General features: G+C 41.1%; 1 protein-coding gene across 5 annotated transcripts in view; it reads right to left on the bottom strand.

Annotated features, from left to right (window-relative positions):
- Window positions 1-1,261: 1,261 nt before the first annotated feature.
- The window catches only part of LOC111864531 (transmembrane protein 47), a 134,597-nt gene continuing 119,305 nt past the window's right edge, over window positions 1,262-16,553 (bottom strand). For all 5 annotated transcript variants that reach the window (XM_023851841.2, XM_023851842.2, XM_033751472.1 and 2 more), the window contains 4 exons: window positions 12,446-12,632; window positions 8,803-8,952; window positions 6,894-6,956; window positions 1,262-3,510 (listed from right to left, as the gene is read on the bottom strand). In XM_023851841.2, the coding sequence (XP_023707609.1) occupies window positions 3,350-3,510; window positions 6,894-6,956; window positions 8,803-8,952; window positions 12,446-12,632 (561 nt within the window). In that variant the 3' untranslated portion in view covers window positions 1,262-3,349. The remainder of the gene's footprint in view (window positions 3,511-6,893; window positions 6,957-8,802; window positions 8,953-12,445; window positions 12,633-16,553) is intronic.

Below are 16,553 nucleotides of genomic sequence, written 5' to 3' on the forward strand. Positions count from 1 at the left end.
GAACATGAAAGAAAGCTCTAGTAGTAAAATGATTATAGGTTGTAGCACTGATGCCCAGTTGACAAAATGACTGCACAAGAACATGGAATACAGTAACAGTAATTTAACAGAAACACTTTTCCACTACAAGCCATGTAACAGTTAAATAAAATATATATGCTTAGAAGTTTCTGCTCCTTGTTGTATCTGAGGTTATCATGTGGTGATTACAAACAGTACATACAGTCTTGTGGGTTGTAACACCTTGCAGTTTGGAGAGTGCCCAATGTTTCAGCACGCTTTTCACCTGCTTCTTCCTTATTTGGCTTACACTTCGACCACGTAGTGGTGGTGTTCTGCTCCTCTAAAAAGTTGGGCTTTCTCCAAACTACACAGCATTACAACCCAGAAGGGAGTATTCTTCAAGTACCTTCTTCCATAATCAGGAATTACAAAAATGTTACAATTTTATTCAACCCTTACATGGCTAATACTGGGAAGACAACTTTATTTAGCCATACTGCTGCAAGTCTTAGCTGAAGGTTGCAGGATTCCTACTGTACAGTTACGACATGCTGTAATTGTACAACCATCACCATAACTTTGTCACATTTCTGTTTCAGCCACTCAAGAGAAACTTTATTCAGGGATCTTATGATCTTCCCAAATCAAAACAAATAAAGATGGTTGTCAAACCATTGCACAGATCAGCTTGTAAATTCATACTCTTATATTTTCCTTCTGAGTGAAGTCTGCAGCTTCGTGTGTACATGCCGCCTATTAGTTCCTTCATTTTTAACAAAAAGATACAAATAAGAAATGAACATCTATCAATCCTGAAATTTCCAAAAGCTGTTAACTTTTCCTTCATTGAAACCACATCACAGCACACACAACAGCACAGCACAGCACACTCACCCATCACACGTGACCCCCAGTTGTTTGATTCGTTGTTCACTCGAGGCAAATAACACAAGTTTCGATTAGTGGCTCAAGAAAGCTTGCAGAATGTAGTCCAAAATGAGACGGACTTTCTTGCTCAACTTGAAACAATACATTTGTTGTAAGATTTGAGGCTTTCACGGCGGTGACTATGAAGAAAGCAGTCTTCTGGGATTTGGCACCGTGTATATGTGGTGTTAACCGACATTTCAGAGGAACGTATCACCTCCATCTTCAGGGTAGAAGGAAAAATATAAGAAAGCTGACTGCTTTTACTGTTCTCACGGTCTCTTTGCTTGCGGATTTCTTACATACTTCCTTCTACCCTGAAGACGGAGGCGATACGTTCCTCCGAAAAGTCGGTTAACACCACATATACACGGTGCCAAATCCCAGAAGACTGCTTTCTTCAATACCTTGGTTCTTTCACTTCTACTGTTACACTTCACAACTGAGTTAATTGGGTAAGAAGAAATATAACAAGATAGAATATATAAACCAACTACAACATAAGCCATCAGTGATAGTTTATTTTGTGTTTGGTTTACGTACCCTTTCTTGTGTTGGTTCTGGTGTCTGGAGACAGGGACTAGCTCTATTGACTGGACCCAAATGAGAAGGTTTTTACCTAAGGATGGAGATAGAATCCAGTCTACAAAACGTCGTGTTAAATGAAAAAAAAAGGTGGATAATGTCAAAAAACATGATAACTGTATTCATATACCATTGTCACAAACTTTTAGTTCTTATTTAGAACGAGAACTGTTACAATCATGGACAAAACTGTGCAGAGGTTTATTTTTTTGGCACTTATACATAATGCAATTGTGGGCACTAACCTTCACTGCAGAGAAATTTTGACTGTATGTTTTTACAATGTGCATAAGTAATAATGTTTATTGACTTCTAACATCAGACTGTATACAAATGTACATAGGAATTTAGATGAAATTGGTAAATGGGATGTACCAGACACTGAATATCACTTTCAACCACTCACAGGTATATATTTTGTTCACACATTTACATAATTAGGAATAAAACAGACTTTAGTGTATGTACAGAACACACCTCTCTACAATGGACAAAAAGTCTGTCACTTAAGTCTGAATGCTTCTGACGGTGTTGTATTCTACTAAACATGACTATTACTTTGGTCCCAGTCCCACCATCTCAAGTTTTTTCTTTTTCCAAAAACATTTCAGAAACTGGATTAGTTGAAGTCTTTAGGTTTGACAGAGGAAATGTTCCTATTCAACACATTGAGTGATCAAGACAAGCTCTTTCTAATGAGTCCAACTGAGGAGGAAGCTTTCCTCCCTTCCTCCTGATGACAGAAATAGATGCAGTTTCTGAAATGTTGTTTAAAAAACTGAAGACTATGGAAAATATTGCAAACAGACCTACTGATTGCCCTAGATCTAGTCAGTGGGCACTACTCCTCAAGGTCATTTTACAGGCAGTGGCTAGGCTTGTATAGGTTTATGAATTTGGTCAAATACTTTTCTGATACTCCAATGTGAATTTATTTATTCTTAATATAACTGTCATTGCCACAAGGTTTACAATTTGTAAAGCATGCATATTTAAGGTTGAAAGATCTGAATAATAAGATCTGATGCTAGACAGTGGGCAATATGGTTCAGATGTCGCCAGAGTGCCAGCTGAAACACAACAGCATGCCGAATGGCAATATTTTCAAATGAGGGAGAATGCTCAAAAAGGCTGGTTACTCTAAGTGAGGATACTACTTGGCACAACAGCATGGGGACAGCAACCCTGGACTTCTTGCAGGTGTCAGCCTGTCAGCCCCCTGTAGCTTGCAGTACGCACCAAGCTCTGGTTTATTAGTGGTGATTGTCCTTTTGGGTCTAAAATGAGCACATTTAAGAAAATCATCTTTCTTTGTCACACCCAAGTTGCTTTCATCAAGACAAGAAGTAGCAGTATTTGTAAAAACATACTGACCGATTAAAATGATAACAGGCTGAAAGGCAAGTGGTTCCAACATCTAGCATATCAGTCATGTTCAAGGAAAAATCTGTCGAATCATGTAGGGTTTGCCTCTCAGCATTAAAGAGTTAAAAAGATTTAAGTTATTCCTGTCATATAAAACTGTCATTGTGCAGGAGGACTTATGGAATCAGAGGTCATCGTATGGTTGAGGACAATATGTAGTTACTATACTTTTGAAACAAACCTCATCCTGAGACCAACTACACAAAATTATGACATCATCCCTTTCATCAAGCTGCACTGTGCATGTTAATAACAACCAAGACACAAAACTCAACTAATCGAAACTTGTGTCTGTTGGGCAGTGAGTGAGCAAGTATGCAACAGTCTTCATGTGATGTCACGTGATGACGTGGGTCGAGGTGGTGGCAGCAGCAGTTCAGAGCACAACATCGGGCAGGGGGGGTGGGCACTAGGCTCGCGAGTCGCTGTCATGAACAATCTTGCGCTCCTTGTAGTATATTTCCTCTGATTCTTTGTCACACAGAAGTAACACAACTCCTCCAAACAGGAAGATGGCTGCACCCCAGCCCACACCATATGCCCAGCCAAACTCCCACACAGTACGGTTTCCTGGCACATCAAAACAAGCATGTCATTAACACCATGAATTACTAACACAAAAATTAATGATTTCAAATCAGTCAGGTGGCAATATGATAGGATTATTTACATTGGGGACCAGACCATTTTTACAGCTCCAAATTCACACAAAGGTACAATCAGCTGTGCCCTCAATGGGATTTGAAACCAGAACCCAAATTTTTAGGCAGGCTAAGAAATATCATGTATAAAAAACTAACACTTGCTATTCTGTAATTATGTATGTTACATACAGTAAGAGTTGGTAGTAGTCATGAATAGGATCAGAATATGGCAGAAGTGGAAGGTACACTTGAGTCAGTGAGTCAGTACAGCAATGTCCACCTCTGCCAAGGAAAGTTCTTCCAGACAGGAGCAGTAGTTGGTGGATGTTGTTATTCTACCAAGTTTAATTTCTTAGAATAAGCATAGATGTTATCCCAGAATTTCTCAAGTTTTGCTGAGATTAGGTATTCTTGAGAAAGTTTCAAAGGACTTGATGTTACTGACAACAGACCGACAGATGTACATGCTTTTTCCATCAGGCACTTCACAAGAATCAACCACTGCACACAATTTCACTTGTCACCAAAATGCTACAAGTGACACATGGTAGCAGGGAGATAGCTAGCAGTCTAATTTCGAAAATAACATGGCTTCTCTAAGAGTCATTCAGGGACTGTTATGCCAATGAACCTACCAATCTTACTAATCAGTGACTGAACCGCCATTTTGGACACACATAGAGAACTTTACTGTCAAGGCCAATAGTGTGTTTCTGTTGCTACTGTCTTTTCTTCTGGGTTATTTAACGACTGTCAATATATGTGCTACACACAGACGGTACGATGTTGATGAATTTGGAAAGGATTCTGAAGGAAGTGGTCATGGCCTATCCCTACAGTTGCCTGGAGGGACTCAGAAGAACTGCAAAATCCTCAGGGTAGGCAGGATACTAGCCAAGATTCAAACTGAGCACCTCCTCAATACACGCTTACAGTGTTACTGCTAGACCAGTCTGTCTGGTTTGTTGCTAACATCAAAAACAAATCTGGTTTTTATAAATGTAAAACTCTGTGTACTGCATATATTCCTTTCACTCATTAAAACATGCATAATAAGAAACATTTATACGAAAAGTATACTGTGTGCCACATGTTACATTACACCACTATATGTAATTACTATAAGTAACTCCATGAACTTGTTACTTGTTCAGCTATCCATAAAATTTCCAGCCCCTCTGAAACCTGACGGTTCATTGCCATGCTCACAGGAGCCTGATTCTGGTCCCCACCTGAAGCCAAATATTTCCACTCCACACCCCCTCACTCTACTACTTTAACCTTTAAGAGACGGCCATTTAAATTCCGGTAGTGGTAGCGGGACGGAGTTAATTTAAATGCCCGCCACTGTAGAGTAATAAAAATTGTAATCATGTTACTCAAAATGCTGTGATTTCTACAATTTTTGTGATAAACGAACGAAATAAACGCTGCTTTTATCTAGAAAGAATATAGAATCAGTTATTGTAATTTACCGATTTTAAAATCTCTAAAAATTTTTACACTGATGCCAAGAAAAATTTTTCCCCTCAATTTCGAACGTCTGTGCACAAAAATGCATACAGTTCCTGCACAAAACATTTCTGCAGTCTGAATGCCTGCTGGTGACATCATGCTCTAACTATGGCTTGTGTTGCTACAAAGTCAGATGTTTATGCTTCGTTCATCATGCTCCAGTTCGTAGGAAACTTATGGTATCAATGAGTGTGGGCGATGTCTACTCGTTCGCAGAAACACTGACTGTTTTATCTCGTATAGCCAAACAAGAAGTAGTCTGTTTTGAAATATAGCCGAGCAGTGTCAGAACGTTCAAGGCTAGTGTTGTGTTTTGCTGTCCACCATGGCCTCGTATGTGGAAGACGCTGAAATTGAGAATCAACTTATAAATGACACCGATTCAGACTGCTTGTACCGATGACTCTGAGAGTTGCTAGTGTTGTGTTTTGCTGTCCACCATGGCCTCGTATGTGGAAGACGCTGAAATTGAGAATCAACTTATAAATGACACCGATTCAGACTGCTTGTACCGATGACTCTGAGAGTTGCGAGGAAGAAAGTGAATCAGAAATTGAAGTCGATGAAGAACCATCATCTTCGTCGGCAACCTGGGGACCACCACACCAGCATGGCAAGAGGAGTGTGAATAATTATTCAGGTGGAGCTGTGGGCAAACTGTGGCAAACAGTTATAGCATCTGTCGTCGAACCTGGAAATGGACAAATAAACTATTTTTCCATCTCCTGGATCTGAACAGTTACAGCCTGTTGTCACGCAGAGAATTTCGTCTCGCTCTTGTGTGGAACATGCTGGAAGGGGTCCACTTCGCCCTCAACGGCCCAGGGGTCGAACCCCTGCCATTTCATTGGAGATACCTTGATTAGAGGAGCTCAAACCACATCACTGGCGGTTGATTTCGATGAAGAACCATCATCTTGGTCGGCAACCTGGGGACCAGCACACCAGCATGGCAAGAGAAGTGTGAATAATTATTCAGGTGGAGCTGTGGGCAAACTGTGGCAAACAGTTATAGCATCTGTCGTCGAACATGGAAATGGACAAATAAACTATTTTTCCGTCTCCTGGATCTGAACAGTTACATCCTGTTGTCACAAAGAGAATTTTGTCTCGCTCTTGTGCGGAACATGCTGGAAGGGGTCCACCTCGCCATCAACGGCCCAGGGGTCGAACCCCTGCCGTTTTATCGGTGATATCTCGATTATAGGAGGCCAAACCACATCACTGGTCGACTTCCTCTACTTCGCAATTGAGGTGTCGTGTGTGCTTTTCGCATGGAAAACGAAGAACCGTCCGGACAAAGTGCGTGAAGTGCGATGTCGGACACTGGATTTCTGGATGTTTCCAAGATTTCCACACGAAGCCAACGGTCCGTTAGACGACCCAGGTGGGAAGAGAGACAACTTATAAAGCTGGTGACCAAAAATCATGTAAGCAGAAAAAGAATTTATAACTTAAAATTAAATTTTAAAAAGCCGGCCGCACGCGTGGACTGCGCGACGACATATGTCATCATTCGTCCCCTTGACTTTATTTTCATGACATCATATGGAGTCGCTCGGCTCTTAAAGGTTAAGATTTGTTTTAATGTTATCCACTTACATACACATGCATAGGTCTCTCTACCTTTCAGGTCCTTTGACTCAAATTTTGTACACATTTCTCATAGCTTTAGTTTGTATTATAAGTCTCACCCATCTTGTCCTTGGTTTTAACATCTTATAAATATTTAGTGCAGAGTACAAATTATGAAACTCCTCATTATGAAATACGTTCCACACAATATCAACTCACCTTCATTCAACTCTGCTGCAAAACATACAGGGTAGATCACCAAGGCAATAAGGATCGATATTACTGTGAAAGAAAGAAGAGTCCATAGTTAAGTCATATCACATCCCTCATTCTCTCTCAGCAAATCAGCAGACGTTTGTTCCATCATACATAATTCATATACACAGTGTACTATGTCCAAAACTTATCTGAAGTTGCATCATCATCATCATCACTTAGTGATGTTGACTGTTACATCATTATAAAATTATTACAGTTCATTGCCAATGTATTGTCACGTGATGGAGTGACTATAGATTGGGTTTAACTGGTAATCGCATTTATTGACGACTTACAGATTATAAATATAAGCAATTATAATGCTCTCACTAATTCATGTACTCATATTTTCATACAACATACACTAAGTCTTCTCAGTTTGTTTTCACTAGCCGTTTCCTGGTGATGGATCCTAACACTGCTATCTGCTTAGGATCCTAACACTGCTATCTGCTTATGTCCTTACTGGCAGGTGAATATCCCACACAACTGACTCATTGCTCCAACTGTCTACTCTCAACTAACTGTCCTGGTTATAACACCTCAGCATGGGCTGCGTAGAAAACACCACTCCTCACTGTTGTAGTTAATCTCTCCGTGGGGGTGAATCAGATTTTCAGCAACGGTTCTTGTACACTGTATTATCTCCTCATCATTGCCCAGCAACAGGTCTACATTATTACAAGCTTGGATCAAAAGGGAGAAAGAAAATGGCGGCTCCAAAAATTACAAATTTGATATCATTTAGTTTACTTCCTTGGTGAAAAAATGAATTCTTGTGAAATATGATATGTGTTAATGGACCTGCCTCTGTAGGGTGTGAAAGATGTAACTTGGTTACCACACGCCCCGAGCTCGGCATGTAGCTGAACATCCATAGAGTCTGCTTGTTGGTCATAATATAAACACACACACACACACATATATATATATTCTGAATAAATAATTTTACTAAAATTACAATATTTTATTTGAAATCCAGTAATCCAATGATTCAACTCTCCCAACACTCCACTGCTTCCATTAGCTCAGATTACTAAGATTACACTGTATTAGTAACTAAATTTTTTTTTTGTTCTTTAGTTAACATCACTAGTGGATCTTAGAAAGATAGGATAGGATGGATCGGATTGATATGGCTCAGGATAGGGACCAGGGACCAGTGGAGGGCTCTTGTGAACATGGTACTGAGCCTTTGGGTTCCACAAAATGATGGAAAATTCTTGAGTAGCTGCAGAATTGGCAGCCCCTCAAGAAGGGCTCAGCTCCAGTAGTATGAGTAGGTAAGTAAGTTAACATCACTGTCGGTAAATTGTACTATATACTCGTAGTATCAAATAATTGGATTATGGTAAATAATGAATGGGAAATGATAAGGAATGAGGAAGCTGTGGCCCAATTTAAGGTACTATCCCAGAATTTGGCTGGTGAGACTGACGAAACCCATGAAAAACCTCAGTCAGTACAACTGGTGTCCAGGTAAGATTCAAACTGAGTGCCTCTTGAACACAACAAGTGATAAGCTTTACTGCTTAAGCCAACTTGCTCAACGTGTAGATCAGACCGTCCCTCCAAATTGCAATGTGAGAAATGATTCTTGACCATTGGCTCAATTAAGTGAAAATAAGAATAATGCCTATTCTGGGATGTGGCATTGTGCAGATCTTGTGTGAAGCTCACGTTGTTTCTTCGTTCGCGGTTTTTCTGCCCTGAAGACTGAAACGATATGTTCCTCTGAAACGTCAGTTCACACAAGATCTACACTGTACCACATCCCAGAAGACGGCATTCTTCATAGTTAACGCTGTGAAAACCTCAAATGTTACTAGGTGAAAATACTATTTACATGCACTAACTAGCATGAACATACATGATAGCACCATGATATAGACAGCCACGCGGTAGTACTTGTACTTGGTTCTGTGGTCCTTGCTACGAAGACCCAAACCCGTAAACAGGGTGGCCACTACATCCGTCAGGAGTGTAATGATGCATAGTGCAGCTGCTGCTCTGATGTAGGCTGCAACGAAATTAATAAAGTTATTCTTGATTCAATGTCATTCTCAATATACAGGAACTTTAACGACTGGATTTCTTCTAAAAAGTATACAAAAATTCTGTACCTCAGCGGAAACACAGTATGTCTCCGCTACAAAGACCAGCCGGTTAATACTGTTTAGGGAAACAGTGGCTGTTCATTGTGAGAATCATGTGAAACACATAAATATATTACATGGGCAGAGCGCAAAGTAGCAACATTTTAAAGCAGGAGGTATATATAGTAACCACTGGGATTTGTAGTGTTTAAGCTGGCAATTATGAGCATTATCTCTGGATGCCAGGGGTGTTTCATACCACTTAAAACATTATGCAGAAGAATTACATATATAGTTTTTAAATATTAACCATCATCATTTGGAATTAAGGGGGTTTATAATAGATCACACGTGTGTACATTACATGGCCCTCACAAAGCAACTCTCTATGATCTATTGTGCATTCTCTTTCTCAGATCAGCTGTGCGGCAGGTGTATGCTTCATATGAAGAGTAGTATTTTGTTTTGTGGAGCCTCAAGACAGTCACCCAGCTTCAAGAAATGGAGTCCCAGTCAACAAAATCTGAATTCAGCTAGAATTTTAATTTTTATGTTTTAATCTTTAGTCTATAATTCTTAAATTTCATTATCTGAGTATTTAGAATTTTAACTGAGACTCAATTTATGCAATTAAAAACACTCATGTTCACAATAAGGATCCTTAATGAAGAATTAGATGCAAATTGTTAGATGTAATTCAACAACTGAGACTGGTATCATTGCACGCCTAATGATGACCCAGTAAAAGGGTCGAAAGATGTAGTGTCAATAAAAACAAATGTTCTTACGATTGTGTCTACTTTGTTTTAAATACAGAATATTGTTGTGTAGACTGCATACTTTTGTATACATTTTATGTAACTTGTGTACGAGAGGTCGCGCCATAACTCAAGGGGTTAGTTGCTGGCTTCCCACCGCGGCGGCCCGGGTTTGATCCCGGGGTCTGGCCAAGTGGGAGTTGTGGTGGACAAAGTGGCGCTGGGGCAGGTTTTCTCTGAGTACTTCGGTTTCCCATGCCAATCTTCATTCCACCAATTGCTCCACAATCACCCTCACCTATCATCTGTGGCTGGTACAATAGGCCAGAAGTGGCCGCAGTACAAGGGACTTAGTCCCACCCCACAAGCAGTAAAAAAAATACTTTGTTTGACACACAACAGGGTGGATACTATTAAATAATTCAGCTAGAACCTCAGTCACACAGGATGTGTCAAAGGATTTTAATTCTCCACTATTATAGTGCTCATGGAGAGATTTTTAACTTTGCAGAATTTGCACCAAAAATTTCAGTAAATACTAGGCAAACTGATCACAAGCATGTACGCTACAACAGCATGAGACATGGACAGCAATGTGTTCAGTTACACCATCTCAACACAACCCAATGTTAATCGTTAACTACTGCATTTACCCCCCCCCAAAAAAAAACTAATTTAAAACCTTAATTATGATTAATGGATGATTAAATTGGCATTTAATTAGCAGCACAACATCACAAACATATAAACACAGCAACCCCAAAATTCAAGAGATCAGACTTAAATATTTCACATGACAGTACATGAATAGATATGTGTAAGTAACACTAAGATATAAGCGGCCTCCATAGTCTAGGGGTAACGTTCCCACCTCATGACTCAAGGTACGTGGGTTCAAAGCCGGCGGAGGTCGTGGAATTTTTAAGGGCAGAAAAATTCAAGGAACAAGTCCTCCGGGAGGGGACTTTAAGCCGTGGGTCCCGTGTCGTAGCTTTACAGCACGTAAAAGAACCTCATATCTCCAAAGGAGGTCACTGAGCCAAATTCAAGGTAATTTTCCGCCCAACAGTAGTATCTAACGCCTCTGATACATGGGGGAAGCATCGAGGGATACCGCTGAGCCAGTAGAGGCCGAACTCGCTGGCTGAGTCGGGACTGATGGTACGCACCAGTATCGGTAGGGTATAGAGACTGGTAGAATATCACAGAGGGGACGTACAATAGACCACTGATCGCGGTGCATGGGGAAACCCACCCCTCCAATAATAATAATAATAATAATAATAATAATAATATTAACACTAAGATATTCGAATGCAAAAAAGTGAAGTTTCATCATTATAAAATACTGTATTTGAGTACCATGTTATGTTTCTTCAATTAATCCATATAATGTGGACTGTTAATACATAATTATTATTAGAGTAATGCATAACGTGTGAGGTACAAGAAAACAGGCCTCAGAACTAATTCCTGATATACCAACTGGTCACCGCATACTGGTCATACCACTTGTGTGGTATGATATAAAAGTTGTCCCTGTGCTTAACAAATTAGGCACTACGCCATGAAAGTGTATGGGGGAGTGGGTCTATAGATCACATTTTCTTGGTCTCGGCATTAATTGGAGGTGAGTGGTCAGCTTCACGCTCCGGCCGCTTAACCGCCGGAGAAAAAGCCTCCGATATCCATTGGATAGGAGGTTGGGTGGCTCCCAGAGCCGATCTGGACGACATGAAGAAGTGAAAATTCTTGACCCCACAGGGACTCGAAACTCCAACCCCTTGGTCGTCCAGCTCGTAGCCAATCGCTATACCAACTGCGATATCCCGGATTATAATATCATATCTCAATTTTACAGTACATTTTAATGATTTCATAATAATTTAGAAAAATTTGAAATTTTATACAGGAAGGTTGTCCCAGGGCCCAATTAATTAAGTACCACGCCATGAAGACGCTTGGGGGATGGAATTATAGTTCCACGCCTCTGCTAATTTACACGTGGGGAAAGAGTCCCTGGTACACACTGTATAGGAAGTTTGGTGGGCTCCAGTGCCAGTCTGGATGCTGTGAAGTAGAAAAAAATCTTACACCCCTTCCAGAATAGAACCCCAATTCCTTGGCCATTCAGCCCATATAAGATACCCACTAACATATTGGCTGATATTTACACTATAAACAATAATGGCCTGATGAACATCAACAAGCTCAAAACATGAACTAAATTATCCTCCCCCTCACAAACACACACACACACAACATTGAGATATAATAAATAAGGAGATGACTGTGAGCAAACTGGTGTTCTGCAAGTTTACCATAAAGCCATGAGGTGTGCCACTTGCTGGGTTCACATCAGAGTGCTAAATGATAAGCACAATAACTGATGCCATTGCTAATGTTGACTATTTGGGATGTTAAAGTAATGCATTCATGAGTAACTAGAAGCTGATGGCCAAATCATCTTCTGGCCAATAGCCATGGGCCATCCATGTGCATAGGCACTGCTTTTTGTATATAATTAGTAATAATTTGTACAAGTTGTGCTGATGGACATATATGTGTATTAATTACTTCATCAGATCATGTTGGGGTAACCTCTTCTGAGAGAGAAAACTGCACCAGAAACAGGGCAACACCCGCATGCACAACTTACCCACATCTCTTGCCTGATAGCAGTCTGGTGGATCTTGCACATTGAAAGGCAACGGCATCGGAGCATCATCTCCTATACAGTGTATGAAGAGACCCTGTCTCCAGCCAGCAGCCATGAGCCAGTCAGTCGAGGCCAGGGCCATGATCATCAAAATGATCACAATCAGACCACAGATGAAGGCAATCACCTATAAACAGACAAAAATGGGCTTATATTATGATCTGCACACCGTTCACATTTCATACTCAGTTGCAGTCTTGGTTGCGAGCGCAACTAATCGGAGACTTTCTAATGGTTTACTTTCTGGTGCTCTAAGTGTCTCGGAATATATGGGGACAAACAGCAGGACAAGAGATGAATAATGAATTATAAAACATTAGGAAGGAAGAAGTCATGATGTAATCATGGTATTATCCTAGAAATGTGCAAAATGCCTATTGAATACAAGTTTATCACTGTGCTTGGCTTTACTTAGCAAATCCAGGCAAATTTTTGAAACAGAAACTTAAAATGAGTGAAAACCACTGCCTCCCATGTTCTTTACATCACATCATCCAGGAATAAATTCCTGTCTATGTTTTCTTAGTCAGAATCACCATCCCCCCACCGGCTCATCTGCAGCCCCAGTCAGAGTCAGAGTTACTTTATGACCGCCGGTTTACCGCCAATCAGTCTGTCTTGGCGACAAGCCCTTTCAGACTCAAGACCAGTAATTTCATTTTTCAACTGAAGACTTTCGGTTATAGTCCTCATGCAACATCCTCTCTGACGAGAGGATGGGTCCTCACCAGCACAGTCATTCTCAGGTCAGAGTCCTGCAGGACTCATGACCACATTTTACTGTCTCAGATTTGAGACTCCCCCCAAGGGCCAGGTCCCCATATTCATATCCCACAGGAACAGGGTGGCCAGGCTGTACCCCCAGGCACTGGGTTCCCTTTTTGTCACCTCCTATGACTGGCAGGGCCTGTCCTCCCTTCATGTAAGTGTGGGAGGACCAAAAAGGTAATACAATATTTTGTGAGAAGCTATCACACAGCACCACGGCACGTATCTGTACTATTTTCCAACATGACTGTCTTGCTTATTAAGGTATTTATCCATACACCTGTTCTACACCAGTAGCCAATGACACATTTCAAGCTAAATACACGTCTGCAAGTGCCGTCCACAGAAAGCTGCTGCTCTGAGTTCCGTTTGTAAAGGAATGCCTTTCTAAGAAGCACACAAAGAAATTTGCACAAAACAATGGCACTGAAAAAGGCAGTTTAAAATTTTCTACATTCCTAAGTACGGTCTAATGGATAACCTCCGCTCAGAAATTACTCAGTTTCGAGGTTTTGTCAAACACCTAATAACCTAAAAGAGCACAGCACTTTGAAAACGGAATCCGTTTTTTGCTCAAACACATTCTCCCTTTCTTTCAAGATCTTTTGTCTTCCTTCCAACCTTTTATGTACGAACACTAGGGCTTCATTTTGAGAGCTGTGCCCGTTGCGTTACAAAGGTTTCATGCAGTTACCACCATTCAAGCACCCCACTTCCACCAAGACGGGAATGAGGACGCCTATTTCTGATCATAATTCCATTCTTGGATTGTTAAACCGCGTGAACATAAATGTTAACGTTTCTGAGGTACATGATGTCTCTATCTTCAGGGTCAAAGGTGGGTGAATTCGTGTGTATAAATTATATATGTTCAAGTGTCACGAAACGAGGGGGCGGGGATTAGAGCAGCAACCGGCATCCTTTCTATTGCACATTCAAGCAGGATGAGTTGGACAGGGCATCTGACATGCATGTGGGGACAGGCGGAATGCATATAGGATTTTGTCGAGAAAGCCAGAAGGAAAGCAACCACCAGGAAGATCTAGACGTAGGTGGGACGACAGTATTAGAATGGATCTTAAAGGATGGGGAGGTATAGACAGGATTGACCTGGCTCAGGATAGACTAATGGAGGACTCTTATGAACACTGTAATGAACCTGTGGATTCCACAGGTAATTGGGAAAGTTTACGAGTGGCTGAGCAACTGGCGGCTTCTCAAGGAAGGTCCAGGTCCATGGAGTCAGTCAGTTGGATGTACATTCTATGAAAAAAGTGACATCCTTACAAAAATTCTATGGGTACCGCGTGATCAAAAAGTTCTCGCTGCCTTTGACGAAAGTGTAACGTCGGCTTTTGGGACTTAGCTGCGCCGTGTGTTAAAGGTATTGCAATGTTCCGGCTTACACTGCAGTCGACATCTTCAGGATGCTACAAGAGTCATGCGAAGGTACAGCTGTTCTTGTGTTTACTGATTAAGCACTATGCCAGACACATGGGGGAACGGATGTAGAAATCCATGTTTTCTTGACCTCGGTTTGAGCTAAGTTGCCAGCTTCACGACCCGTCCATTCTACCCCTAGGGAAAGAGCCTCCGATACCACTTGAACCAGAGGCTGGGTGGACCCCCAGAACAGGTCCGGACGACATGTAGAAGTGATAATTTTTGCCCCTACCGGGATTCAAACTCTGACCGCTCAGTCGTGATGGACTTCTATTACTTATTTATATATTAAGATGTGCAACGGTTCAAGATGCCTTCCATGAAAAGATTATGCTGATCCCTCCATCTTAACTGTGGGCGTCCTATGTTTCGATTTCCTTTTGGGTTATATGTTAATAGTTTTCTTCGGAATCCGTATGTCTTCCATTCGTTGCACGCGGTATTTCCATTGCGACCTGGAGTTTACAGGTTTAGCATTTAGACTGAAAATGGTCGGCTCTTCCGTAATTTTATTGTTTCTCTCTCATTTGGTCTTTCCTTGTGCAGCTCGCTAAGCTCCTCAATAATTTCAAATAACATACTTAAATGTACCAAAATGAAACTCATCAGGCAGATTTTAGTGTGATCAGAATCCATTAAATGGGCTGGTGTGAGCACCATGAGGTGAACAGCCAGACATTCATCACCACATAGGTTCATATTGCTCTAAGAATTCATAAAGAACTTTAAACCAGGTCTTTACTTTGGTAGACTCGGGTAGAGAGGCATCTTATGACGTCAGCAATGCAATATTGGTGTTACTGCACTTGCAATGGCGGCAGGACGACATGGGCGGTAAAATTGCCAGTGAACTCAATACTGGGGTCGTCAGATGGATCCAGTATGTTTCTCCGAAACGTTGGTATCTGCCTTCCAGATTTCACAGTGTCACAGCACAGTAAACCGCAATATTAATCTTCACGGCTGTGAAAACCTCAAATCTTACATGCTGGTGACAGAGCTTCGACACAGCTAACAGCAATTTGACTTGGTTCATCCTGGTCGGTCACGCTAGCAACAGTATAACAGATTATAACGCCGTCCAGTGTAATTGATAAATATTGTCTTTTTTAAATCTTTCATCCTTTATATGTTTCAGTCGAAGCAACCATCTTCAGAAGGACTTACTTACTTATTTACTCATGAAGCTGAGCCCTTCTTGAGGAGCCGCCAATTCTGGAGCTACTCAAGAATTTACCAGCATTTTATGGAACCCGAAGGTTCATCACCGTGTTCACAAGAGCCCTCCACTGGTCCCTATCCTGAGCCGTATCTATCCAATCCATACCATCCCATCCTATCTCTCTAAGATGAATTCTAATATTGTCCACCCACCTACACCTTGGTCTTCCCTGTGGTCTCTTTCCTTCTGGCTTTCCCACCAATATCCTATACGCATTCCTTGTCTCCCCCATTCGTGCTACATGACCTGCCCACCTCATCCTCCTTCACTTGATCATTCTAATTATACTTGGAGAAGTGTACAAGTTATGAAGCTCCTCATTATGCAGTTTTCTCCAACCTCCTGTCACTTCATCAGTCTTTGGTCCAAATATTCTCCTTAACACCCTGTTCTCAAACACCCTCAGTCTATGTACCTCCCTTAATGTCAGAGACAAAGTTTCACACCCATACAGAACCACAGGCATAATTATAGTTTTGTATATTCTAATTTTTATGTTTTTGGACAACAGACGATAAGACAAAAGATTCTGGACTGAATGGTAGCAAGCATTACCCGAGTTCAATCGCCTCTTTATTTCCTCCTGAATCAGGTTTGGATCTGTTATCGTTGCTC

Source organism: Cryptotermes secundus, unplaced genomic scaffold (genome assembly GCF_002891405.2).
Source record: "Cryptotermes secundus unplaced genomic scaffold, Csec_1.0 scaffold960, whole genome shotgun sequence".
Classification (NCBI taxonomy): domain Eukaryota; kingdom Metazoa; phylum Arthropoda; class Insecta; order Blattodea; family Kalotermitidae; genus Cryptotermes; species Cryptotermes secundus.